Source organism: Arctopsyche grandis, chromosome 11, assembly GCF_051622035.1.
Source record: "Arctopsyche grandis isolate Sample6627 chromosome 11, ASM5162203v2, whole genome shotgun sequence".
NCBI classification, from domain to species: domain Eukaryota; kingdom Metazoa; phylum Arthropoda; class Insecta; order Trichoptera; family Hydropsychidae; genus Arctopsyche; species Arctopsyche grandis.
In genome coordinates, this window is record NC_135365.1 from 22,049,923 (window position 1) to 22,077,048 (window position 27,126).

The 27,126-nt window shown below is 34.7% G+C and overlaps 2 protein-coding genes across 5 annotated transcripts in view; one reads left to right on the top strand and one right to left on the bottom strand.

Annotated features, from left to right (window-relative positions):
* Window positions 1–20,264, bottom strand: part of kay (transcription factor kayak) — a 41,533-nt gene extending 21,269 nt beyond the window's left edge. For 2 of the 4 annotated variants that reach the window (XM_077440696.1, XM_077440695.1), the window contains exon 1: window positions 19,916–20,264. In XM_077440696.1, the coding sequence (XP_077296822.1) occupies window positions 19,916–20,056 (141 nt within the window). In that variant the 5' untranslated portion in view covers window positions 20,057–20,264. Of the gene's footprint in view, window positions 1–11,873; window positions 12,129–19,915 lie in introns of those variants that run through there. The other 2 variants (XM_077440698.1, XM_077440697.1) reach the window with 1 other exon arrangement.
* Window positions 20,265–24,046: 3,782 nt separating this feature from the next.
* Window positions 24,047–26,387, top strand: LOC143919012 (uncharacterized). Its single transcript, XM_077441168.1, has 3 exons — window positions 24,047–24,212; window positions 24,890–25,143; window positions 25,218–26,387. The coding sequence occupies exons 2-3, from the start codon at window positions 24,907–24,909 to the stop codon at window positions 26,178–26,180; spliced, it is 1,200 nt and encodes a 399-aa protein (XP_077297294.1). The 5' UTR covers window positions 24,047–24,212; window positions 24,890–24,906; the 3' UTR covers window positions 26,181–26,387.
* The last annotated feature ends 739 nt before the right edge of the window (window positions 26,388–27,126 follow it).

Consider the following 27,126-nt stretch of genomic DNA (forward strand, 5'->3'; position numbering starts at 1 on the left):
TCGCAGAATGCGTCTCGCGAGATGTGCGCACTTCTCGGAAAGGAAGAAAATGCCGAAAAACATCGCACTTTTGAGAAGAGGAGGAGAAGTGTCCAATTCGGAACGACCTTTTGCGGTTTCGCAAGTCCAACCTCGATGAAAACGGATGAGGTTTATGGAATGTGGCAAACCACTGCCGACTTGCGGACGAACAGTATTTTGCGCACAAAGAAAAACTACTTTAGTGCACGTTTCCTTGTTACAAAGATCACGTTAAAACAGGTAAACGTTACTTATCTCAATAAACAACTACGGAGACAAGTAAGCCGACCGAACATTGATCTCCTTCGAGCACCCACAAAAAAAGCAGATAAGAAACACAGGTATTCGAACAAAGTATTCTGTCTTTATTGTGTCAATGAAAAAAAAAACAATACACGAGTGTTTTGACCTGTAATTTTCCTCAACAAATAAAAAGAAGCAACAGCAATACCGCATCGTATTGGGTTCAATTTCCACAACAGTTACAAAAGATTCTGACCATAATGCGAAATAAAATCCTTTCTCACCATTATTTATCAATATTATCTTACTCTATCTTTGACATCATTGTTCTCTCCTTAATCAATTATTACGTTTCGGTTTCAGCTAAAAGGAAATGAGAAATTATCTTCCTCTTTTTCGTTTCTTCTTTATATTGTAACATCTTCAAAAAATGCTGCATATCTTAAAAATCTTCTTATGGTGCATTAAATACAAAAATTATAATTATTATATTAAAATTAAATATTGAAAGTTAAAAGAGAACATACACAATTTAAATAAATTTCCGAGATTGAGCTAAAATTAGATCATCAAAAATCATATACAGATAGACCGAAAATTATTTTTTAAAAGCCGCTCTTTAAATTTGATTTCTAATTGATTCAATTTTAATACAATAATTATAGTTTAAATTTTGATATTTAATTTAATTTTTATTTCGATATTTGGTACGCTACTATCACAACTTAGTGTGCCTTTGTTGGATTAATTTGTACGCACCATCAAAGAAACCACTGTAATGGATTATCTTCTTATTTTTAAGTATCTACAGTTTATTTTCTTAATTTATTTGTACTATCTTTTCATATCCTTATATTTTGTAAACTTTTGACCTTCCACCTTATTTAATTGCTGCCAATAAGGCAATTAACTGACAACTATAGAAAGTAGAACTACCTTGATTGTGTTTAGAAGATTTTTGCCCTACATTATGCATATGTAAAAAGGACAAACATTTATCACAGTAAAGCGACAAAACGTTGTAGCGTTTTGAATTCGAGTGTCAATAAAATATGTATTTACGAGGGGAAGTAAATTTTTAAATTGAAATATAGTTTACCCGCATTGCTGGATTCTGGGTATCACTTGTGGGATCGATTAATCAAATGTGAAAAGCTCCAAAAACGACAGCACAAACTCTCCCCCTGTTTGGAAGGAGCGCGTAGGAGGAGCGTTTGGTCGAATACCCGACCGCTATAACGAGCTCGCCGTATGCGTTTTCTTGTTTCCCTTTTTGTCGCTGAAACGACGGAGTTCAGCTCGAGCACAGCGTTCGCTTTGTTGTTAACCATTCGCACAAAAACGCTTTTATTCTCGGCCAACGCGACGCAGGGTCAATCAAAACAAAGGAGCTGCGACTGCCACCAACCAGGACCAAAATAAAATTGAAACCGACAGAACGTGCAAGCTGAAACAATATCGAGACAAGCCTGTTGCCTGCAGAAATGAAACGACGCAGAACAAATAATGGCGAGATTACGCAGGAAAGCAACACCTCAGGTAGAGGTGCAAGTACATAGAACCAATGGCGAGATTGCGATAAAATTTTCACCATGAATACTCCAGCCCATTGTTCCAAACGGTTGGAACTTTGCACCTGGGCTAGTTTTCCGATCTGTCGAGACAATGTACGCGGTCTTTCAAAGCCTTTGAGTCTCCTTATTTGGGTAACGGTTCTACGAGTTTTTCTTTTCAATTAGTCACCTGGCAGCGCCGTGCGGTACAAAGAACGTTTCTTCCTCATGTGACATACTGGCCATTATTATTATTGTCAAGGTAAATTATGCGTATTTGCGCAAAAATGTGCGCGTTCTGAACCTGGAAAATGTCACATCGGATTAAGTGTGACACGACGAACTTGAAACGATCCCAGCTACGGACTGTAATAACAAGAGGTATTTCATATGTCACGAGAGAAATCTGGTTATCCTCCGAGAGAAACATGGGCTTCTAACATCATAAGATAAACAAAGCAGTTACGAACTAAACGATACAACGTGTGTAATTTTCTTTTTTTCTAAAACTAATGGACTCAACAAAAGCAACCCATTAACAGCTCTACTATTTATCCAAGTATATGTAGAAGAGATTATTGACCATTTAAAAAAACGACAACCAGAACGAACAATAAAAAGTTTCTATGTTAGTCAAAAATACTTGAAACGAAGAGCACATATTCTCAAGACAACCATAAATACTTTTTTTTTTGATAGTTTTTCACATGTAAAAAAAAACCGATAGCACGCATAATATATGCTATGGCACCCAGACTTAATTCCTTGTATATATTGAAAAAGTGATCGATAATGGCGATTCCCACATTTCTATGTACGAAAAACTTGTCGAAAAAAAAGCCCAACGGATTTTTCACCACGGGATTCCTAGAACGTGCCTGTCCCATTCGATGCACTGTTTTCGCCTTAAGTTTTGGTAAGCTATGGAGTGTTTAAAAGTAGATTTGTAATCCTTGTAAGAAAAAGATGAGAGTTCCGCAGAGTTGCTTGAATGAATCTACATATTTATTTATTAATTGAAAAATCAACAGACAACAGATGTAGAAATGCATAAAAATGAAGTGATAACTGTAACAGAATATCATCCGAGCTTTTTAGAGATTTTTACAAATTAATAATGACATGAAGATACGCCTCTCACTGCTGGAGTCCACGTATACGTTCCGTGCCGCACTTTTGAGTGTATTCTTACCATTAGAACCGTATGATAATAAAAGTTTTTCAATTTGCTTTATATTAGGCGCATATCTTAGTCCAATTTGGCAAAATACTTGTCAAAAAGTCTGGAATACGCACTAATGAGTACACATAAGAACTACATGCGACTTCCATATACCAATATGGCATCTAAAAAATGCGAGCATTACAATAACGATCACTACTAGACTAAGCACTTACACACTACTAAAATAATCAGCAGTGAAGTATGTACTAAAAAATAGACGTAATACAATGAAATTTAAACTAAACAAACACATCGACACCTTATCGATACGAAAACAACGCAATCGCGTACAAAACAAATAATTGACAAAATCGAATACGTGCGTGTTCTAGCATTTCCAAAATCATTACAATAATTGGAATAAAGTCAGCAGATACTTACGTATATGGCCCGCGTTGTGTTTAAAGTGTTAGCAATTAGTACGACACGGCAGTCATCATCGTAAAAATACTACAATAGATTCATAAATGTGAACAAAGTCACGGAAATACCACAAAGACCATTACGTTACATCTACATATAATGATAGTTTGACCCTTTCCTAAAAAAAAAAAATCATTATATACTACTTTATTTGGAAAAGCGCTTTTCAATTTTCCGACGAAGAATACTATCGACGTCCTCTATTGGAATTGACGCGAAATAACATTGAACGTGTGTGTTTGTTACGTTGATGTGGCGATAACGACAAAAATGATAACCAGTCTTCAGGGATATTCAACATCGTCGGTGTTTATTATGTCAGGTGGCAGCCACAACAGATATCCGATGATTGGCTAAACTAGTGGGATATGGGGAAATCCGTGATCACATGAATGCACATATACAGGAAGCAATGGACTATTAAAAAAACTGTCGGTGTGGAAGCGTGGGCGAATTCGAATGCGATAATACTGCTCGAGTGCAAAGTTTGTAAAATTAATGGAATATCAAAACGAGAACAGTATCTGTTTTGACGCAGACGAAACGGCCTATCTACATAATTGGGAAGGATAGGATAATAAAAATAAATTCAAACTATTATAAAATCTGTAAAACTGCCATTAATAAGTTATACAAGTTGAGTCAATTCTGGTTTTTCCATCGTGGTTAGATAATAAAGGTCATACTATTACGAATGAAGATGGATTTAACAAATATCACCAAGTACTGGTTTTACCAGTGCTGCAATGGTCTTGTTAGTTGTTGAGGACTACACAATCAAAAATCAAAAGATCAGGTGCATCAATCCTTGATAAATCAGTCTTAAATCAATATAATTGATTCATCCTAGTTTAAGTCTTATTACAAGGTTTTTGTTAGTTTTATTGCATATCGGCTTTCGTATCATATCAATATTACTATCATAATATATAAAAAAAATACTTCATATAAAGAAAAAATAAACGAAAAAACTCAGCAATAATTCTCAATTTGCATTACTCATGCTGGCTGAGCAATTTTGTACTTAAGCATTATTCAAGAAAACATCGATCATCAAACAGTACAAGCATCATACAGACATCTATGGATGCTTTGAACTCAAGTTTTGCGAGAAATAGGACAGGATTACCAATTTGTTGGAACCGTTTCCAGTGAAATCAGATAAATTGTCAAACTCTAGAGTCACATATCCAAGCAACAAAGCCAAGATTAGAACCCGTGACCACACATTTAAAAGCATTACATATTAACCACTGATCTACATATGTTTAAGTTTAGAGAAAATGGTCACATTTAACCTTATTTAACGATTCTCTTCCATTCTTGGTAATCTTGTACAGCATAAAAGTTTTCTTTACCAATTCTATCCATACATAGCGCATCCCCACCCAACATCGCTTCAAAATTTTCAATATGTCTATCAATTTCAATTACTTTACTTTAGGTACACAACGCTACATTAGAATTATGCAAATCATCTTTCTTCTATAAAACTTCTCTACATATTAATTCCTTTTCTTGAATGTAAAATCTTTCCACTTCAAAAGTAAATTTCATCCTAATTTCATTACCCGTATTAACTGAACTTCTCAAGATCCTATCCCGAGATGAAAAATGGAGACGTGGAAAGTTTTGGGAAGAGACCTAGACCTTGACATCTCCAGGATCGTCTGCTCTGAGTTGTCTCAGGTGGTAGTTTGGAATATTTGATCTCTGCGTATCACGTGGTCGTAAAATTTCAATATAAGAATAAAATCCCATCATACGTAATCAGAAGTCGATGCTCGAGACTACCATTTTAGAACGTCCTAGTCCTAGTAACCAAGAAAAACCATGTAGATCAAATGCAATTGATGACCTCGAATTCTCGGTTGGGTTCTCCTGGTAATAGTCGGCAACCAAGAGCGCCGTGGCAGTCGTTCCACGAACAGCACAAATGACGTCACTCGCTGACGTCATGCTGTCGCGTCACGAAAAGTCGTGGAGGGGGTTAGAGCAACTTCTGAGAATCCCCCCCACCCACACTACAACTTTCTACGAGGCGTGCGTCACACGGAGTGGCTGTTCCACCGAAATCGACCAATACAAGCAATTGCTACTATGCATGTACTACATGTTGCAGAATTAGCGTGCTTCTGGGTCTCATCTCGGAGCTGTTGACCCACCGGGTTCAAATCAATTTCCTGCCCCCTCGGGGATAAATGCACGCCCACTGTTTGGAGGCAAGTGGTGCATCCGGCTAATTGACCCCACGCCTCGCCAGGACGAGGAGAGACAATTAACAGTGGTCACTTGACTCTTCAATTAGCAGCATCGTTGGGAGAAAGACGATACGGGATGGTGTTGCACAACGACGAATTAAACAATTGAATTCTGGACACACCTGCTTCTATATACTCGTACGATTCGTTGGAATCGTGTCCCAATCATTATTTACACGCACTTTGCGAGCATTTCTTCTCGGAATACGTTATGTCAATACAATTCATTCACAAGTGTCTTTTTCCTAGCAATGTTATGCAAGGTCTGATAAATGTCGGAGAGGTACGAATTTCGTCTCGGCGAGTTTTTTTTTTGCAAGCATCCGCTTCGAAAAGTCGAACAGGAACAAGGTCTTTCACCATTGCGGTGCAATGTGACGAAATGCTTTCATTTACATACAGATGAATGGAATTGTGTGCTGGAGGTTTATCGAAGGAAAACTTTCTGTACATATTAAAATCCAAAATATAGTAAAATTGATCATAGACTTCATTCGATGAAAAAGCCACACCATTTTACAGCACATATTAATATATACCATACATTTCCTATGTAGGAGTTCACATTTAAAACTTGCATACATTCATTGAATCTAATTTTAAAAACATAACGAGTTTAATTGGAAGAACAATTAAGACATTTTGCTCCACATGCATTTATCATCTTGGTTAATATTGAAACAAAAAAATATGAATATATTCAAAACTTAATATATTTTATAAATCGTAATATTCACAAGACTAATTAACATTAACAATTTAATAAAATCCTTTATTTCTATAATTATTCTATGCTAACATTATAATACCAATCCAAACTAATATTGAATCATTTACTAATCAATATATTCTTTCATATATTTACTATGAAGCTATTCACACTTGGAAATATTCTCATTTTCACTTAAAATATTACTCATATAATGAATTTTGCTATCGCTCACAATATGAGACCAGCAACGGTTAACATATAATGCTTTCAAATGAGGGTTCATGGGTTCAATCCCTGGCCCCTTGTTGCTGGCCAGATCTATGATATTTGTGACTCCAGATCGTTTTCTATAGGAGTTTGGCATTTAATCCGATTTTTTGATTGAAGTTTTTAACAACTCGAATTTGTTGATTATCATACATATGCGACTCACCTACATACTCTAAAAATGTATGTATTTCTCGCAAAATTTGCGAGAAATACATACATTTTTTCCGAACCGATTTTTTCCATAGATGACTCTAAATTTAATTGTATTATTAGTACACTTATGTACAAAAAAAAATGGGTTTACTTGTAATACAATAAAATATACTACTTTTTAAGTAATGTATGGACAAAATATACCAATTACACTGCTAATTGTACCGTTTGATAAACTGAACACGATTCAAACCAACAAAGATATGGTTCAAAGAATTTTGCAACCGCTTATCACACACTGAGATACCCAAACGACCATGAGTTAGCCAAAAAAACGAGTCCAACCGAACGAAAATCAAGATGATCCCAGCAATCTTAGTCCAGAAAAAAAATTCTTCATCCAAAACCGCTGGCTGTACACGAGTTCTAGGTATTAGCGTCTTTTCACTAATTTTGCTTGCACAGGTGAGCGAAGAGCGAGAGACGTCAATCGCGAAAAAAATGTGTCGCACTTGCGACTCTTTTTGTGACGATGACGCAATTCGAACGCATACACCTGTAATGGCGAACCGCATTTCGTATCTTTCTCGTAATTCGTTTTTTAGCGAACTTCATTATAAACTAGTACCCAGAACACTCTAATCTCTGGCACGCGAATACTAGACTTCCGTTTCCGGCGACCTTTCATCATCGATATCGAATCGGACAACATTCCGCGAACCGGTCGATCGAACGGTTCGAGACCACGTGGGCGTGTGCGAGATGATGATACCCCAGAGCTGAATGAATGAATCAATCGCGAATATTTTGGTCTGTATTTCCGTGACCAAATACGGAAATGTGCAAAATCAAACTTGCGTCGGTTTCTAAGATAAGGCACATACATTCGCAGTTGTGATTAGTTAACACCCACTGTGTGTTGAATGCAAGCGGTTTGATACGAGCAAATTATACAATGTGAACAATGAGAGAAATCTCAATTTTGCACAAGTCGATATTACAATTAAGGTATCCGTGGTGTATTTGCATTGAGTGAGCATTCCAACGATCCATTGTACAAATGTTAAGCGGTGTAAAACTATTCAAACTTAAATATTGGTCTGGGTTAGATAATGCTATTGTAATGTGAGAACAATAAATAGGAAAATTCATTCGAATTTCCTTCTGAATTGCGACAGTATATATTATTGTTTGTTTGATTTTTCGTGTAAAAAATAAAATATGGCGTCAATTGGTATTATTTTTAGAATATTTACAAATCGGTCTACAATCGGGGTAACGCATTAATGTATCCGCAAATTAGTCATCGCAGTATGAATGAAATGAAAGTGGAAAATTTAGTATTATGCAAGTTTTATGTTTATATATTTTTGCAACGATTTGTAGAAGGAAAATCATGAAATTATAACAGTATTTTGTTTAATGAAAACATTCTAATCAAATATAGTGAATTCGATCCGAATCCACACGTACATATGTATATATTTTCTCAAAATAAAAATCTAATTGTGATTGTAGAGCTATTCATCTTACTTCAACAATTTCGCTTACATTTATTAAAAGACATTGGTTCTACGGTCACAAATAAAAAAACCGAACGAAAAAAAAATGGGAAAAATGGGGGCGAACTAGGCAACTGCTTTATATTTTTCGCAAAGTTATTATGATTTATAAAATAAAAAAAAATATGTATTAATTTAAGAATACCAAGGGAAAGGCGATATCTTTGAATATTATTTGTTTCGATTAAAATAAAATTAATAAAAAATAAATTAATGTTTACTATTAGATTAGCCATTTTTAAGCTGTTTCTATTACAAATACCGAGCGAAGCCGAGAAAATACAAAATATAAAATGAAAGTACTACAAAAACCCATTTATTTGAAGAAAATCATCAAGTTTATTTTTAAAAAGGTTTGAAATTTTAAAATTCATTGGATAGACTAAAAAAGTAGGGAAAATTGTATTGGTTGTAATTATTAGTATCAAATCAATGGACATCTAATCTAATATTAGAGTTGAATATTTTATATGAAACTTCTCCCTCTGACTTATTTAAAAATACTCCTGTGTCAAAGCACTCGTTTAGGTTGATAGTGGAGGAACAGAATATTTTTTGTTGTATTTCCGCTAGCCTTTAGAATCTAAAGTTTAGATGTTATCAAATTTATAAAATGTGTTAGCAATACGACCAGTTGAAAGAGCCCCGCCCATAAAGGGCACTGATGATTGTGCACTTAGTTTTAATGTGAAATCGATAATATAAATACAAGTTTGATAATTTGCGCATATTAATAACATAATTAATAACACTTCTAAACGGTTGTATCATAGAAATGTAGTAAAAATATCGACGAGTGATGTAATTATATCACAAGGCTGATAAAGGTCAAAATATATCACTTAATGCTTACATCATGTACACAGCCTTTACTTTACATAAAAGTAAACACACAAGAGAGGTAGGCGGCACGTGTTTTTTTTTAAACAGTTTTGTACATATAAAAAACGTTGGTATGCCGATTGTGTATCGTCGCGTCTCTTCGCAAACCTCACCCCTTAGAGTGTTGTGACTTGTATTAGCAGTGATTGTAATATTTGAAGAAATGTAGGAGAAACTTCGAAAGACGAAATGTCGAAATAATAAGATCGTACGAATTAAGAATAGCATGAAGATACACCCATCACAGCTGGAGTCTACGAGCACGTGCCGTGCTGCACTTTTGAGTAAATTTTTAATAATATGTAGCCTAAATGTTAAAAATGCACTGCAGGTAAAATTTCTCACAAGGAACTTGCATTCTTTGTACATTTTACAATACGATATTATATAAAACACACATTGATTCAATTATAAGATCTACGTACGTAGTTAAAAAAAAATTTCTACCTGGTTATTAGTATTAGACAAAACAATCCTTATCAATTCATTCATTTGGTACTTAATGGTTGTAAATTAGAAATGCTGTGTTCTGTACGTGTAGATAGTGAAAAAATATAAACACAAAACGAGTTTTGCATTAAAAATTCATTTCGATAGAGCAAAACGATACACAAGGTCACATCAAACGAAAATATCGTAAACAGTACGCATTTTTGTGACTACGTATAATGAAATGTCAAAATTCAATTTGAATATGAACCCATTGACCGAATCGGAACAATCGAAGTCATTAAATTTATTTCCCGTTCATTTTTATCAAAAACAAAACGAACCTTTCCACAGACAGATTCTAAAATTAAAAACATGATTAAAAAAACCATGATTAGTATGTATTACCTAGTAGTAGTGGCATGCCGTGACGTGGTATACCAGCTTTGCTAAACGTACACGTTTATTTATAACGTGACTGATTCAATTTGCAATATTTACATACAAACATACGTACATAAAAAAAAAATAAAACCCAGTATGAAAATGTATACATTTTGAACACATGCTAAAAGTTTCAAATCGATAAACTCATAATAGGGGGAGTTAAATAAAAAAATAGGGTAAATTAACACGGGTCGTATGAAAAATGATACTATCACAATAAAGGGGAGGGCACACTAAGCGTGAACTTGAATTAACATCGAATAATTACCGAACAATATGCCGATCCAAAATGACACAAGCGCCACCGAAAAATCAACTCGACTTTTAATGTGTTTATAGACAATTAACGTAAATCAAAAAAATAGAAAGCCCCACCATTGTAGAAAAAAAAATACATATGGGTCTCAACTTTCAATACCCCACTTATAAGGTTACTAATCCAAGGTTACACATTTAAAAGAAGTCAAGCATTGAATACGAATGGATAAATACTTAAAATAATATCAATTGGGACATTTTGAAGACGAATGAAAGCAGTATAGGATATGCAAAATTTCAACATTTTAAAAAACTATGGCGCAAATTTTACTCCTAAATGCTAAATTCATACCCAGAACTTTTTACAATGTACATAATATGAGATGAAAAGTCACTCAACTTAAAAAAAATTTAAGCTTTTATATATAATTTGCTTTTATACATATTTTAAGCTTTTATATATAATTTGAACCAAACAAATGGATAACGAAAATTTTACGCTAAATTTCAACCAAACAAATTACTTACTGAAATTAAGGCTCGCTGAAGTTAATTTTACATATATTAATGAGCAATATAAGTCAGTGACATTGGCAGTCTAAAGTTTTTTCATACAAAAATTGGGGTACTGCAGTACCGCGTATGGATGGAGGAAACTTTTTTCAGCTTTGTATGTACAATGACAAAGTAAACTAAAAAAAAAGGGGACGCTTATAAGGGGAGGTACCATTTCTGGTCAAATTAAAAATTTGAAAAAAATTGACGTCGTGTGGATAAGAATTTCAGTAACCGATAGTAAGTTTAAGTTCGATAGGACTAACGGTGTAAACAGACACACATTTTTTCTAGATCATGAAAACGTGATCAGTGATCGATTCTGAGTTCGAATCAGTCAAAATCTCGAGTTCGAATTTTCGCATGATCACAAAACTTCATCTATTGTTACTACGTAAATAGATAGAAATAACAATAACTGACAATTTATCGTTAAATGCAGCAAAACTTTTCTACAATGAATACAGTATAAAAGAAAATTTATATAAATTTAGCTGAAGTACAAAATCAGTAGTAAATCAAAAAGTATATTTCTCAAATTATATTATAATGAAACGATTTATTATTTAAACAAGTCATTCATAGCGAAATTCGACTGTATAGTTCTGGACTGGTTCGGGCAAAAATGTATAAATAATATATAAAAAAAAGTGAAAATGTAAGAGGGTATTTTAAGAGGGTTGATTTGACTTATATGCGCCAATTGCTCAAAACTTTTCATAGCGTTTTATCAGAACCATATTTTCTTCTAGCAAAATCCTCTAGAGCAGTGTAATAATACCCATGACAAGTCCTACACCAACCTACAATTACACCCCGCAATCAATTCGCAAATTGGACAACAGCCAAAGATAGTGCAAGGAGACAACAATAACTCACGATTTTCTTGTCGTCCGCCTTCCAGTCGAACATGGTGGTGAAGATGAGTGCGTCGTCGAGCTCGATCGAGTCTTGGGTGTAGGGCACGAGCTGTGACATGACTCTCAATTGTACAGAAAGTACTGGCGCGTGTTGAGTGACTCACCACCCACGTTATCGGACGCGAAGTGACTCACACAAACAAATAAATAAAATTGGCCAAAACCAGTTTCAACGACCGTCCACGAAGAACGGGGAGCAGTTATCAACTGATCCGAGCTGTGGCGCCTCGGCTGGTTTTGTTGCCAACGAGTCAGCTTGGAGTGGGAGGGCCCCCTCCTCCCGTTTCACTACTAGCGATTACCGAGTACTACGGCTGGATTTCCGCGAAGTTTCCCAAAAAGCGCTCGAAGAGTCCATGGCGGTTGCCAAGACTACGGGTTTCATGCATAACTATCGACTTGTCCAAATTAGAGCTTGGGATGGCCCGATTTTTATGATCAAAACATGTCAATTCTTCGCATACTAATTGGTGACTAGCTAGCGGTGTTTTGGTTTCTGTTTGCCAAGTAATTCCGAGCGAGTGTTGAGAAATTCTTCTCGGATGAGAAATTCCGATCTCGTTGCCGCATTTCACTCTTTAGTAAATGTTAAAATTGCCTTCGAATTGACGATAAAAATATATATAAAAAAATGTTTTTTAAAAACCTCTTCTATATTTTGTTTATAAAATTAAGACAATATATAAAAAAAACCTATCAAGAAATCACCAACTTTGATCACGAGTATGGCTAAGTGCTCAATCTGCCATAACGAGAGGGGGGGGGGGGGGCGAAACGGGGAAAAAACGATCAGCACAGTGTGGACAAATGGGACACAAATAGACGTCACCGTGAAGGAAGATGCAGTATTTTCAAACGTACGATTATTTTTCACCATGGTAATGGCGGACGTCATTTCCACTTATATTGATGACCACTCCGAGCAAAATGGCAAAGTTTGAAAACGATCGGATAAGAACCCAAACTTCGTCACACGATCAAATCGTTTGCAAGCTAAGAAGAGGTGAGTAAAATTATTAAATAAGGGCGTGTCATGGCGAACAGTTTACGCCTTGTTAAACAACGCTTGTTAAACGTCAGGAAGATTTACTTTCACCGTTTTTAAAACGCGTTGTATAACATATTTTATCTCCATAGTAATGGCAGACGATACATTAACGTGAATTGATGACCAAAATGAGCAATATGACAAAGTATGAAAACGATCGGATAAGAGATAAAAATGACCAATAACAGTAGGTATGTAAAAACGTTTGCGTTCATTTACATACAAGCAGTGGTGTAGTGCTAAATAATAAAGTACCAGGGTGGCGTTTAATTTTTACGACCCCCCCCTCCCCCCCCCCCACTTTTTTCGTTACTTAAAAAATATGCATCCTAATATTGGTAGTACAAATATTTATAAAAATAATCAAATGCTAATTAACTTGAAAAATCGATCGAAAAGGTACGAGTAAGTTATTATTTTTTGCAATATAACAGTTCTGATGATTCGATTTCGGCATCATTCAAAGTGTCTATAATTTTTTCAATGGGTTGTTTTTAAAAAGATTCTGCTTTCAAATGGGCATTTGAGTGAGGATACGGTTGTAGTCTCCAAACGTTAAAACGAGAGTCTGCTCACAATATTTGGTATACGAAATTTTATATGAAATATAAGCAAAAATATTTTTTAATTGTAATCAAAATACCATGGCGGCGACCTGGCCAGACTACAACACTACTTCTATGTTTGCCTTCGCTCGTTCGTCTGACAACATTTAGATTTGATATCCTACATTCTTCCGATTGAAGAGAACGAATACTTTATTATGTTATCGACTCCTATATGGCATGACGAAGAAAGACAGGAAGCGGAATACATTGGTGAGAAGTATGTCTTCATCCAGCAGTGAGATGGTGAGCGGCTGTAGATGATGATATGGTTTTATTATAATCGTGATTTTGACCTCGCTATTTAAAAAAAATTTACACGTGGATTTGATTGTTTCTAAAAAATTACATATATATGTATGTACGTACAAAAAAAAAGCAAATAGATAGGTCAAAATCTCGGGACTGATGAAATTATTTCTTTGTACTGGATAGTCTACTAAGGGTTTCAATTCAAACATTCGACAAGTATTCACAAAAATTTTGTGTACACGAGGAAATTGTAAGTCAAATGAAAAAAAAAGTCACGCCTAGATAAAAACAGAACTAATGCATAGTTGCATGCTATTAAATTTGCAAATGGGAAATGTGATATAAACAAAGTTTCAATCTTAACTTGGTCTATTGTAAAGAATTTGTACGGGATTATTTCATTTATCTGTTATATGAATACGTTTTGTTATTCAATATTGTATTACATAGTTAATAGTATTAAGACTTTTGTCATATTTTTATCGAGGTATAAATGACAAAACTAAATGACTAAATACAATAAAATGAAACCAACATATAATATATTTTAGGAAAACATTTTGATATTTCGATAAAATAGTATTCGAATTATGAGAACTTTTTGATTAATTTAAATATATAATTTCCATTATCAATTGTTTTGAATACACAATTTCCATACAAAAAAATCAAACTTAGTCTGTACAGGATGCGGACAAGATAGAAAAACATCCTGCAAACCAACATTTGATAAACGACGATTGCAATATTTGAAAATTTTCCAACCAAGATTCGTATATATAAAATATCGTATATATAATATCGCTATTCCGTCTGTGTGTTTGTCTGTCTGAGATAACGCTCACCGTCACAGCTGGCCCACTATCAACAAAACGTATACGAATATAATAATAAAATAAAATATATATATATATATATATATATATATATATATATATATATATATACATATATATATATATATATATATATATATATATATATATATATATATATATATATATATATATATATATATATATATATATATATATATATATATACTGTTTGCTAGCAATTCTAGGTAAATAGGCGGCGCTCGTAATAAGTCTCGAATACTATCCGCACTTGCATGACACCTGCAGGATACGGGTCGTGCTGGATAGGTATGAACAGACCTTTAAATCGAAGTGACAATATTAAATTGATGTCGATGACATCAACGCTGTCGCCCTAAGAAATGGAACTTTAATAAACCGAACTCGATTAGCTTCTTCTTAGTACATAAAAGATGGGTCGGCGCGTTAAAGGTGCAAAGGTGCAAGTGTGCAAAATGATGATTTGAGACGTTGACCCACAAGCCAAAGAAAAAGAAAATACAAATTAAGATTGACAAGCCGACAATAATATAAGTGGGTAGGTAAGACAACGGATTGTGAAAATTGTTTGTGAGATTTTATTAGGCGTAATGCAGCCGTCAGCACGCACAATAAAGATTGGATAATTACATATTACAGCAAGATTGAAAAAATGGTCACTTCAGGGACAAAACTGGGCAATCGATTTATATGAATATTTTCAACGAACCACTAGGATCAAAATTCTTCCTCTGACCAATTGAAGAAATAGTGCATGTGCCAAGGACATGTTTAGGTTAATAGTGGAAGAAGAGAGGGTTATTTGTACATTTTCCGCTAGCCTTCAGATATGACTCAATTTATATAATGTGCTACCAATTTATATAATGTGTTGCCCATTGGCAACTTTCCCCGCCCCAAAAGGAAACTACCCCGGTCAAAATCTGATGTACAGTTATAAATTATAATACATACATACATACATATATGATCAAATAAATATTTTAAAATACGAATAAAATTAGAGTTTTTCAACTTAATAGTCCGAATAAAGATTCAACATAATGCACATACAAAATTGCGCAATCTTGCACTTCGCTCGGTCGTTTTCGTGGTCAAAGTTCCTACATTTGCATTTTTTTAAACTCATTTCTAATATATAATCAACTATGATGAATCTGTTATTCATTTATATACTACAGTAACGTGCAGAGAAATTGCATCACTTTCAATTGTTCGATGTTTTCGATTTTTTTTAATTACATGAAGCTATACACGAGTTTTTTTGGTTTTATTATTTGATTTCAACTATTTAACATGTTTTACGATTAAAAAAGATTATATATATTATTAAATTAAGGCGAGATACGAATTTGAAAAAAACATGCAAAATAGGGCATTTTTCTTATATGTATTTCAAATGTCTCTAGCTAAAATAGTATTACCATTGAAGTATAATACTTATATATAAAAATCAAAAACATCGAACAATTGAAAGTGATGCGATTTCTCTGCATGTTACTGTAGCATTCTTCTAGCCACGTGGCCCGCCCATTGCCACTTCAATCTCTTTACTCTATCCACTATATCTACTAACCTTATCATACTTCTCAGCCACGTATTCCGCTTATTCCGTTAAGCCAAGCATACAGCGTTCCATACTTCTTTGAGTGCATTGGACTTTGTGTAGCATCTAGGCATTCAATGTCCAAGTTTCACATCCATGCGTCATCACTGACAAAATGCATTGATCGAAGATCTTTTTCTTCAGGCAGTGGCATTTTTGATTAAAAAACAACATTCATTCGTCCAAATGCACTACATCCTAATTGCATACGTCTCTTTATTTCTTTCTTTTTACTACCAGACCTAAATATAAATAATTATTTACTACTTCTACCATTTTATCATCTAATGAAATGCTATCAGCTATGCAATAACTATTGAACATTAGTTTGGTCTTATCTACTCTAATGATTTCAGTTTGACAAAATCCTAAGCATTCTGAGTAGCATTTTGTGATTTTTTACGGATGCGGTGCATCCGCTCTAAAATCGCCAGACGAATTGAACGACAGATTAACGGACGGCTGCTTTAAATGCAATTCTCGTCGTCTCGAATGATAGATTGCACATCAGATGACAGGTAGCCTTTCGATGTGCACAGATGCAATTATTAAAATGGTAATTATTAAAATTGAGTTGGATTTTTCAGGCGAGTTTATTAAGGCAAGATTCAATAAGTTCCGAATCTTGCCTTATTTAACTCGCCAGAAAGATCCAACTCAATTTTAATAATTGCATCTGTGCACATCGAAAGGTTACTCGTCATCTGATGTGCAATCCATCATTCGAGAAAACGAGAATTACGTTTAAAGCTGCCGTTCTGTTAATCTGGCGATTTGACCAAACCCATTTTTTACACATGTGCTCAATTTTCACATGATTAAGTCGTGAACGAGAATATTCAAGCAAAAGCAGCATATGTACACAACATCCAGAGCACTCATCATCGCAAGTACAACCAATAGTACCTTAACCAGTTTAGAACAGGGAAAATCTTTCACGACGAAACTTTTCCTCCATCGTATAACAGTTCAAGCATTAATAAATAAAAAAAAAATGTGAACTACCAAGACTGCATTGCATACAGTTTTGCTGAAGAAAAACCACCGTGCGGAACGTTCCAAATAATAAACGTGGGCAGTGTTGGAACATGACGTCACCCCACAACCAGCCAGAGCCAGTCCATCGACCGCTTCTCGGTACTCGTTATGTATTATTATTTTTATTTTGTTCACAAGTTATGTATTTTTCGTGTCTTTCCCATAGCTCCATTTCACAGTTTCTGGAAAAGAGCAGGCGCAGAGCCAAGCCATTTCTCGGAGAAGAGGAAGGAAGGAAGCCAAAATTGCGCAAAGCCAAGGCCGGATTCTCGGTAAGAAAAAAACTATGAAAACATGCGACCGGAATATCGATTTCCACGCCTCCCCATCATCAACAACAATAAAGCGTGACTCATCCGAGATTTAACAGCAAAACATAATGACCCAGTGGTTGTGGCACTGTTGTGACAGAGCTATTACTATCAGCCTCTCCTGAGCCTCGAACAAGTGCGTAGGCACTTAACTTAATTCGACGCCAACCAAATCAACCTAGGGATTTCCATGGACCAAAATTGAAAAGTGACACATGGTAAAGTTCATGACAAAGATAGCTCAGTTACGCTCTAAACAAACCCGGTCGATAAGATCCAAATATTTTGGCTAAATTTCCGGCTGTGTGAAGAAGATTAATATGTAAAAAATAAAACTGAATTACGATATAAATAAATGGGTTTAATCATCGGAATTGTAAAATTGCGTTTAATAAAACGCAACGATAATAAATTATAAGAATGTAAAAAATTGAATTGGCATATGAAAAGTTATCAAACGAGGATGTGGTGTGAAATATTCTCGATACTAAAACGGTAAAATGCGAAATTTCATTGACCTTTGTATAACAAATCTAAAGTAAAACAAATGTATTCTTCGATAGGGGATCGTTTAGTGATTTCTAAAAAGCGAATCGTCATTGATGGATTTAACAGTTAAATTTAATAAACACAATTGAAAAATCGTTCAGATAAGATTAAAAAAGTGGCGAACACACATCTCAAAGATAAGAAATGTATAAGTGGGTAGGTACACAGTGCAAATTACATTGTTTGATAATAATAATATCAAAAGAAACTTTTTTTTTTATTTTTGGAATTTATATCGCAGATATCTTATATAATAAAAAGTGTATGGACTGATGTAATTTATAAACAATATAGAAATGGTTTGTGTTACAAACAATTTACACAAACACCTTTGGAAGTAATAAATAAATCAAATATATAATTTCGAAAGAGACTTTGTATGTAAGGTTTGGGTGAGAGAATATGTGACGTTAAATTTAATAAAAAAATAAATGAATATTCAAATAAAATAAAACTATTCAAATATATTAAATTAAATGTTTACTATTAGATTAGCCATGTTTGAGCGGTTTATATAAAAATAACCGAGTAAAACCACTAGTTTATAATAATTTCAATGAATAATATTAGTACATGTGTACATACAAATACACTATATTCAGTGCAGTATAATGAAAATTAAAAAAATTGAGCTTTCTTTGTAATAAAAGAACATTCTAGAATGCTGATGGCATTATACAGAATATGTGGAGTATACACAAATGTAAATAAGTATATTTTAATAATAAAACTTTTAATAATAATTGAAGATTTACCTTATTAAAGATAAATAGTTCAGTAGTTGACAATCAACATATACGAATAGTTATATCAATGTTGTGTTTTTTGTAAAACCCACTGAAATACAATCATAGCAACAAAAACTATGAACAACATACAAATTGTACTGTTGATTATTATGTATTTATATTGCACAAAATGATTTATGGAGTTTTTATACCTGCCAAAAGTTAATTATGTTGATTGATCCCAGGTAAAGTTATGTTGAAAATACTTTTATGTAGTTTTATATAAGATCAGAACAGCATTTATAGATCAAAACAGTGAAACAAGCAAAAAATTTAAAATTTAACAATACGGCTATCGGATAGATACAATCTGATGAAATGATTAATACATATTATACATATGTATTTGTAAGCATTGAGAATTGTCTAAAAATTCAATAACAATAAATTAACATTAGTATGAAAATCAAACACACTTTTTTAAATGTAGAACTAAACTTTTTGTAAAATGTAAAAAAGAAAGCAAACAAAAGTTAAAAATATTATATTGTTTGTAAATAATAGTATGCATATAAAATTGCTTTCAAATCATACAAAAATGATGTAAAGACTTTCAGAAGTTGAAAAATGACTAATGTGAGTTACATAGTCCCATTGTGCAAAACATCTCAATCTGACGAAAAGTATCTAACAATCAACAATTAAATAAAAAAAACTTCTATATAAAGAAACATCAACGATAAATATATAATTAAAGCACATCGCATGGCCGTAATTAGCGTCGCACTAATACCAAAACAACTGTCAAATCTGACAGCTATCAAAACGAAACCGTATAGGTTATGTTGATTACGACAACCGAATGTTGGCAAATTGGCAAGGACGACGACATATTCCATCATCATCATCATCATTTAATCGAACTAGGAATACCGCAATGGAGAAAAGGAAAGTGTCGTAATAGTAGAGTAGTAGAGTAGAGTAGTGTAGAGTAGTGTAGTAGTTACCATGTTGGGCGAGACCCTGATGTGAGGCAGAGAGCCCAAGAAGTCGGTGGCCGAGGAGACGGAGGCTTCCGAGGAGTGGCTGGAGTCGTCCGACGAGGAAGCGTCATTGGAGTGGCTCGATTCGTTCGCGTCGAACTTCATGGTGGTGCGGGGGCTTCGGGGGCGCAGTCTCGGCTTGGAGGGGTCGGGGGCGCAGGCTCCGGGGGCGCGCGCAGGGCTCTCTCGGCGACGAGCGGGTCTGGCTGTGGCGATGACGACAGCAGTGATGACTCACCGCCTAGGATTGGGGATTGGGGATGCCCTCTCGTCAACTCACCACCACCACTACGGTAACTCTCTACTGCGGCCCGCGCACGCTCGATGTTTGCTGCTGTGCAATTCTCCTATTGCGTCATGCTCAAATGTGAGTGTAAACGCGCTGTGTATTTTTGTAAGGAACGGTGTATGCTTGGTGACTGGCGACTGGTTACTGAAAGTTTCATAAACAAAGAACGTAAAAATTCCTATGAAATCTTAATATAAAATTTCGAAAGAGACGTTGTTAGTTTGAAGCCGGCGATCACTCGGTGCTTAGTATCAATCCAACTTCCGAGCCATGCTGCTGGTTATATACATACATATGTATATGTACAAAGGTATTATAAAAATATGTCTATGGTGTTATATCAAATGCGCTTTTTACATACCTCTTATACAGTTCACATGGTTTTCGTGTAAGTGGTAATTTTTTTATATCTCTTATGGTCATTATACTAAGAATTAATTTATTTCAGTTACATTCCGTCAATATGTTTCTAAACGGTCTCCGTCACGGACTCGAATGTGAAACGCCCGAAAACGCAAATATCGGAAGGCAAAGATCGAAAATCGAAAGATCTAAAGTCAAAAGATAAAAAAAGGGTGCATGGTAAACGGTACATACTCATTTAATTTGCGCGAGCAGGATACAACAGGAACAAGAGGAACAGTCTTTTCTTCCCGTATTAATGTGCGCGTGAAGAATACGGGAGGAAAAGCCTGTTCCTCTTGTTCCTGTTGTATCCTGATCGCGCAAATTAAGTGAGTATGTATCGTTTACCATGCACCCTTTTTTTATATCGACTTTTTTATATCTATGATGACAATTCAATTGGGTGAATATTATATTTTTTTCGATTCAAATACATTTAATAAAAAAATAAATTAATAATTACTATTAGATTCGCCAGGTTTCCGCTGTTTATATTACAAATACTGAGTGAAGCCGGGTAAAGCAACTAGTAACTAATAAGTACCAAAATACATTCTATATTCTTGGATAGAGGCCATTGTGAGATGTATCGGTTCGTCTTGTATCATTATGTATTGTTGCGTAGGGGTGGGTGGAGGATCCAAGTAAAAGGCCAACAGTCGTTTCACAGCGTTTATTGATGATTAAGGAGATACACGCACTGTCAGTGCTCAGTCCAGAATGACCTGATATCGCCTACGTACCGCCTTATAAAGGGTAGATCTCTCAGGACGTCTTATCTGTTTACCTGTTGTATAGTCACGTATTCGGATATGTATTTCCACGACATTGGGTCTCCCCGCACCGATTCTGAGAAAGGACTAATAACGGTCATTGCTTAGCCTAAATTCACTTAGAGTCCAGATATAATCCTGGAAGTAAGTGCAAGCACTTAGTTAATCCGATAACAGATATCCGTTGGTCTAAGTGCAAGCACTTAGTTAATCCGTTAACAGATAACCCTTGAACGGTCACATAGTCTCTGGGACTCTATTCGCTTAATCCGCGGCGTACGTAACAGTATTAATAATTTTACGCTAAATATTTAGAAATAATTACCTGGTTACTCCAAACTGAATACTCATAGCACAACCGAATGTAGCTATAGTGACTCCGATTGGAATCAAATAGACGAATGGACCTAAAGCTTTTACAGCCGGCGAAGAGAGCATTTCTGCTATGCTCAACACTGTCAAGTAAGCTACATTCCCGTAATTAATGGGACGGCTATCGACACGCTTCTTGGAAACATTGGAATGTCTATTAGATTCGCGATGTTTTCGCTGTTCATATTACAAATACTGAGCGAAGCCAGGTAAAACGACTAGTCATCTATATATATAAATCAATGTTTGTCCGTTTGTCTCTTTGTCTGTCTGTCACGTATGCGTTCCTATACCATTCAACCGATTGCGATGAAACTTACAGGAGTTATTGTGTGTATATCCGCGATGGTTTCTGTAAAAAAATCGCCCAAAAAGGGGAACGGGTAAAATGGGAATGAGTGGCATTGCAACGCAATAATTTCAAATGTTTTCGCGTCGCCACCTGGGTTGTTAGGGTAAAATAAACAAAAAATTGAATAATTTCAAATGTGTTCGCAGCCAGCGTTTTTCCGACAAATGGGAACAAAAACGGGAACGGGAATTGTATGCGTTATCGTGGCATTGCAACGCATGCCGGGTTCAGCTAGTATACATATAATATTTTTTTTATACATAAGTGTACTAACAATCATATGTATAATATCGCTTTTCTGTGTGTCTGTCCGTCTGTGTGTTTCGATTCGACATACATATGTACGTCATAGTTAAAACACTACAAACAAAATGTACGGTCATAATAACGAAAGAAAAAAAATCTTTATATACTGTTTGCTGCCAATGTTTTCTCTAGGCAAGTCTCTGAGCATTCTTACTTACGTGTGCGAGAGCACGATACAAGGGGACTAGGTGACGTCATACCAAGTCCTCTTGTACCCTGATTGCGCACACGTAAGTAAAGCTGTGCGTTAAAATAAAATCCACGACACGCCACTGATATGTACTATTATTTTTATTCTAGAAGCAACTTTCTAGTTACCTTTGGTTGAAAAACCCTGTTCCGAGTCACTAACTTACAGCTGTTTAAATGTTTCCTGTTATGGATTTGTTCAATTTATCAATATTCGATTTTACAGATAACTAGTTGTTTTACCCGGCTTCGCTCAGTATTTGTAATATAAACAGCTTAAACGTGGCGAATCTAATGGTAAATATTCATTTGTTTTTTTATTAAATTTATTTAAATCGAAAAAAATATAATATTCAACCAATTGAATTGTCGTCATAGAAACTTTGTTTTGCTTACGAAGTTCCCAACCAAAGAAGCTTACATATATACATACTTACATACAAAGTCTCTTTCAAAATTATATATTAGATTACCAATACTCTTGGCTATTAAGAGGGCTGTACACCCAAAATCTTAATTTTGTTACCGTTCCTTTCTTAGATATATATATTGAGTGTATGTATATATTGAGTGAATGCGACAATATATATCAATATATATACATATATTGATTGAATGCGACAGTTGCGCTTCGACCAGAAAAAACGTATTTTAAATTGACAAAATCGAGGTTTCGTATGCTCCTATTTTCTCCTCCAAAACTGGACCAATTTTTAAAAAAATTTCATCATCGGTATGAGAAAGATACTTTCTGTGCATCTATCGGCGTATTTTTTTTTTAATCGACCGTTAAATAAGCACGCTGGACTCGTTTCGTGGGTGTAGAAAAGAGGCGATTTTATAGATGTTTGGCGGCTCCTAGCTCCTATAAAAAATAATTAATCAAAAAAATAAAACGACAGATGCACTCCAATGATGGATATCCATAGCATATTAAAAAATAATTTCTCTAGTGCCATAATTGAGGAAGGGAGAAGTATAGTACGTTTGTATGGACAAGGCGTTGCTGTCCAGCCCTCTTAAATCCATTCGAGCTTGCTCATCTCATGCTAAAATTTGCCAATTAATCTTATCCTTAAAAAGTCGGCATTCTCTCTCCCTCAATCGCGAATTCGGCTAGTCTGAATTTGCTGATTGTCGCAAACATGATTGCGGTTTGTTATAAAAATACTTGTATACCTACGTACATTATAATGTGTCTCACTGGTGTGAAATTATTACACACTATGTAGTAATGTCAGAAATATAAAATGTGGTATGATTTGTTTATTTAATTTAATCAGTAAATACTTATTGTGCACTTATAGATATGCGATTCAGCGTAATTTCTTGGAATACGTACTGAACGAGTTCAAATGAAAATAAGGTAGTGTATGGAGTGCAGAAGTTGCGTTACGCTCGCGCAGAGTGAGGTCAGCTCTATTTGAGTGCGATGACGTCATTACAGGCGCCTGCTTTACCGACACCTATTGACATCGCTCGCCGCCGCATACTGTGATCGCCCACTTATGTGATCGCACCGCCGCTTATTGTAATCAACGTGAAACGAGGCGCTCCGCCCTCGGTGGGGCTCCGGTGAGCACCTGGCACCCTCCCCTTCACCTCCCGCTCCCCCCGCTTAGCTTTACGCCCCTCGTCCTCCCCCCGCTGTCTTATCATCTTATCGCGTTCCTAAACAACAATGGCCGCCACTCTCATTTTCTAAATATTTATTCAATTATGTAGAAGCAAAATACAATGCATATCTGACTGTTTGAAGAATTTAGTGGAAATTTTATAAATTGTGACGCCTTGTGTTTCCGTTGGATATTATTTAAAGTCTTCTTTTGGTTAATTTTTTTACTATTATACACAGATAAATGTTATAGTAATTCATTTCTCTGATTATACATATGTGTACAAACTCAATTCTTTAAATACAATTTTAATCATTTAGTCTACTAATTTTTGATTTAGCATAGTTGAATGAATATTAAAAAAAAATGCACATTACATTTCAAGAAAATCTTCAAGAACATTGAAAATTAATGAATTGCATTTATTAAGTTTGAAGAAGAAAATGGAGGATTTGAGAAGAAAAATTTTGATAAAATCTATAGACTTTTTGTTTTATTTTGATTGATAAAAATAATTGAATTCTTTTCAATAAAAAAAAAGATATACCTTAGATATAATAAAAGATATTTTATCATCAATTTGCACATTTTAAGTTTTTGATCATCCGAACCAATAGCATTTTCAATTATTTTCAGTGCATGTGTAAGACGGAATGTCAGCCTCGTGGGTCAATTCTACCGACATGCATCAGCAAAGACTGTTCTCGCTGCAACCAAAGCAAATACAGACCGCCGATCAAATCGGAAGAAATTTCCAAGACGGTGATATGATCGGCGCAGCGCAAATTTGGAAGAAACATATTGAAGAAGATCTGGAACGGTCACATCAGCGGAAAGACCCTACGGTCAACACACTCGATGTCGCCGCTGAATCAAAAATAAAACTATCTGTAAGATTTGATTAAAATACACCATTAATAGTGATCAAAAATAGTATAAAAAATGTTTTTTTCTATGTTTTCAGATGCCCAATAAGCAGACACCGGGAAATATCACCACGCCTAGACGTAATGATTTGACAATATATGAAAAAATAGTGTTATTGAAGCAATATGACGCACTTCCTAAATGTAGTCAACGAAAAGCCGCTTCCGAACTGCACATATCACAACCTCTTCTTTGTAAATTATTAAAAAATAGGGATAAATTGCTCAATACGTCTCAGGCGGACTGTGATTTCGCTCGGAAGCGGAGAAGAGACGGCAAGGATACAGAAATCGAAGAAGCTCTATTTAAATGGTACGTACGGGCGAGACAAGCTGAAGTACCAATCAGCAGACAGATCCTAACGAAGAAAGCTAAAGATCTTGCCGAACAGTTCGGAAATACCAAATTTAAAGCAACAGACGGATGGTTATCTAGGTGGAAACAAAGAAATAATATAGTCTTTAGAAGGGCTCAATATAAAAACGATGCTCCTCAGAATACTTCGACGCTGGTTACGCAAGAGCCTGTAGAACAGTGCGATCCACAAGCTGCTGTAAATTCAACTGTTAGCCGTAAAGAGAACATACCAGTATTTGATAACGGCAGTGGTGATGGTTTGAATGATGGTATGCGGAAAAAAATTGATGCTTTGTATGAGCAATTTTCTCCTAGTTCTCGCAAACGGAAAGAAGACGAAGCTGAAAATTTCCCCAATGATACTGCTCGAGCTGAAGACACGGTATTAGATTTTTCAATTGAAACGGCTGTGACCAAAGAAAAGAACGGCATGAATACGGTAAAATGCCATCCTAAACAAGAAGTGGAAGAAAATACTTTGCCGTCGTTTGATGAGGTTACGCATGCCGTTTGTGTGCTGCGTAAAGCTATAATGAGTTACAGTTGTTCAACATTAGATGACTATCAAAACATTTACAATATCGAAACGTTCATTAATAAAATGTACACGAAAGATGAAAAACCGGTGGTGGAAAACCGATGAGTACCTCATCTTTGGAATCGAAGATTATTTTAATACTTAATTTAAACCGTCGGTGATCGTATTCGGAGACATCTAATACGTTACGATCATCTGATTTTACTGTGATAGTATTAATAAGATAATAGAATATTAGTAAGATAATATTAATACTTATTTGAATATAACTTAAACTAATGTAAACAACTCGTATGAATAATTTTTTTGCACAATTACATCAATTTAAATATACATATGTATATGTATGTATGTACTATATACCATAAATTTAGGCAAATTATTTATATTTTGTACTGCAGAAATGTTTGTGATTTAATGTTAATTTCAAGCTCTTTTTTTTTTAGAGTGTCAGTCAAAAAAAATGCAACTACATATATGTAAAATGCCCACGACCTCGAATTCAATTATCGTAATAACAACCCACAAAGTGCCCAAACATGTACTTCATTGCAATTCTTTTGATGTATATTGAAATTTCTCTATCACACGCCTTTCATAGTGAATGTTAAGAGTTTAAATGTGGAAAAAACATTTTAATTATTCAATTGTTAATTACATATATTATAGTTAGACAATATTAGATATATTTATATTCCAAATATTAAGATATACAATTCGCTCATACATACATATGTACATATGTACATATGCAGCAGCGGTTTATCATACATAGGCCTTTATAAATAGGCCTTTGCTACCAAAATTTACAACTTACAAATTATTATCATTGTCCACAATACGTTCGTAAGCCAAGAATAAATGAAATTGATATCTATTTTACATAGTATTTTAAAATAGTATCTATTTTATTCCAAAAACTGTTAGTGTTTCAAGTATACATATATAGTAAATAAATAAAAAAAAATATGGTTTTGTAAAATCCTAATGAAAACCCATGTACTGAAAAGCATTGTAAAAAACGATGATAGCATTTTTTTACTGAAGTGGG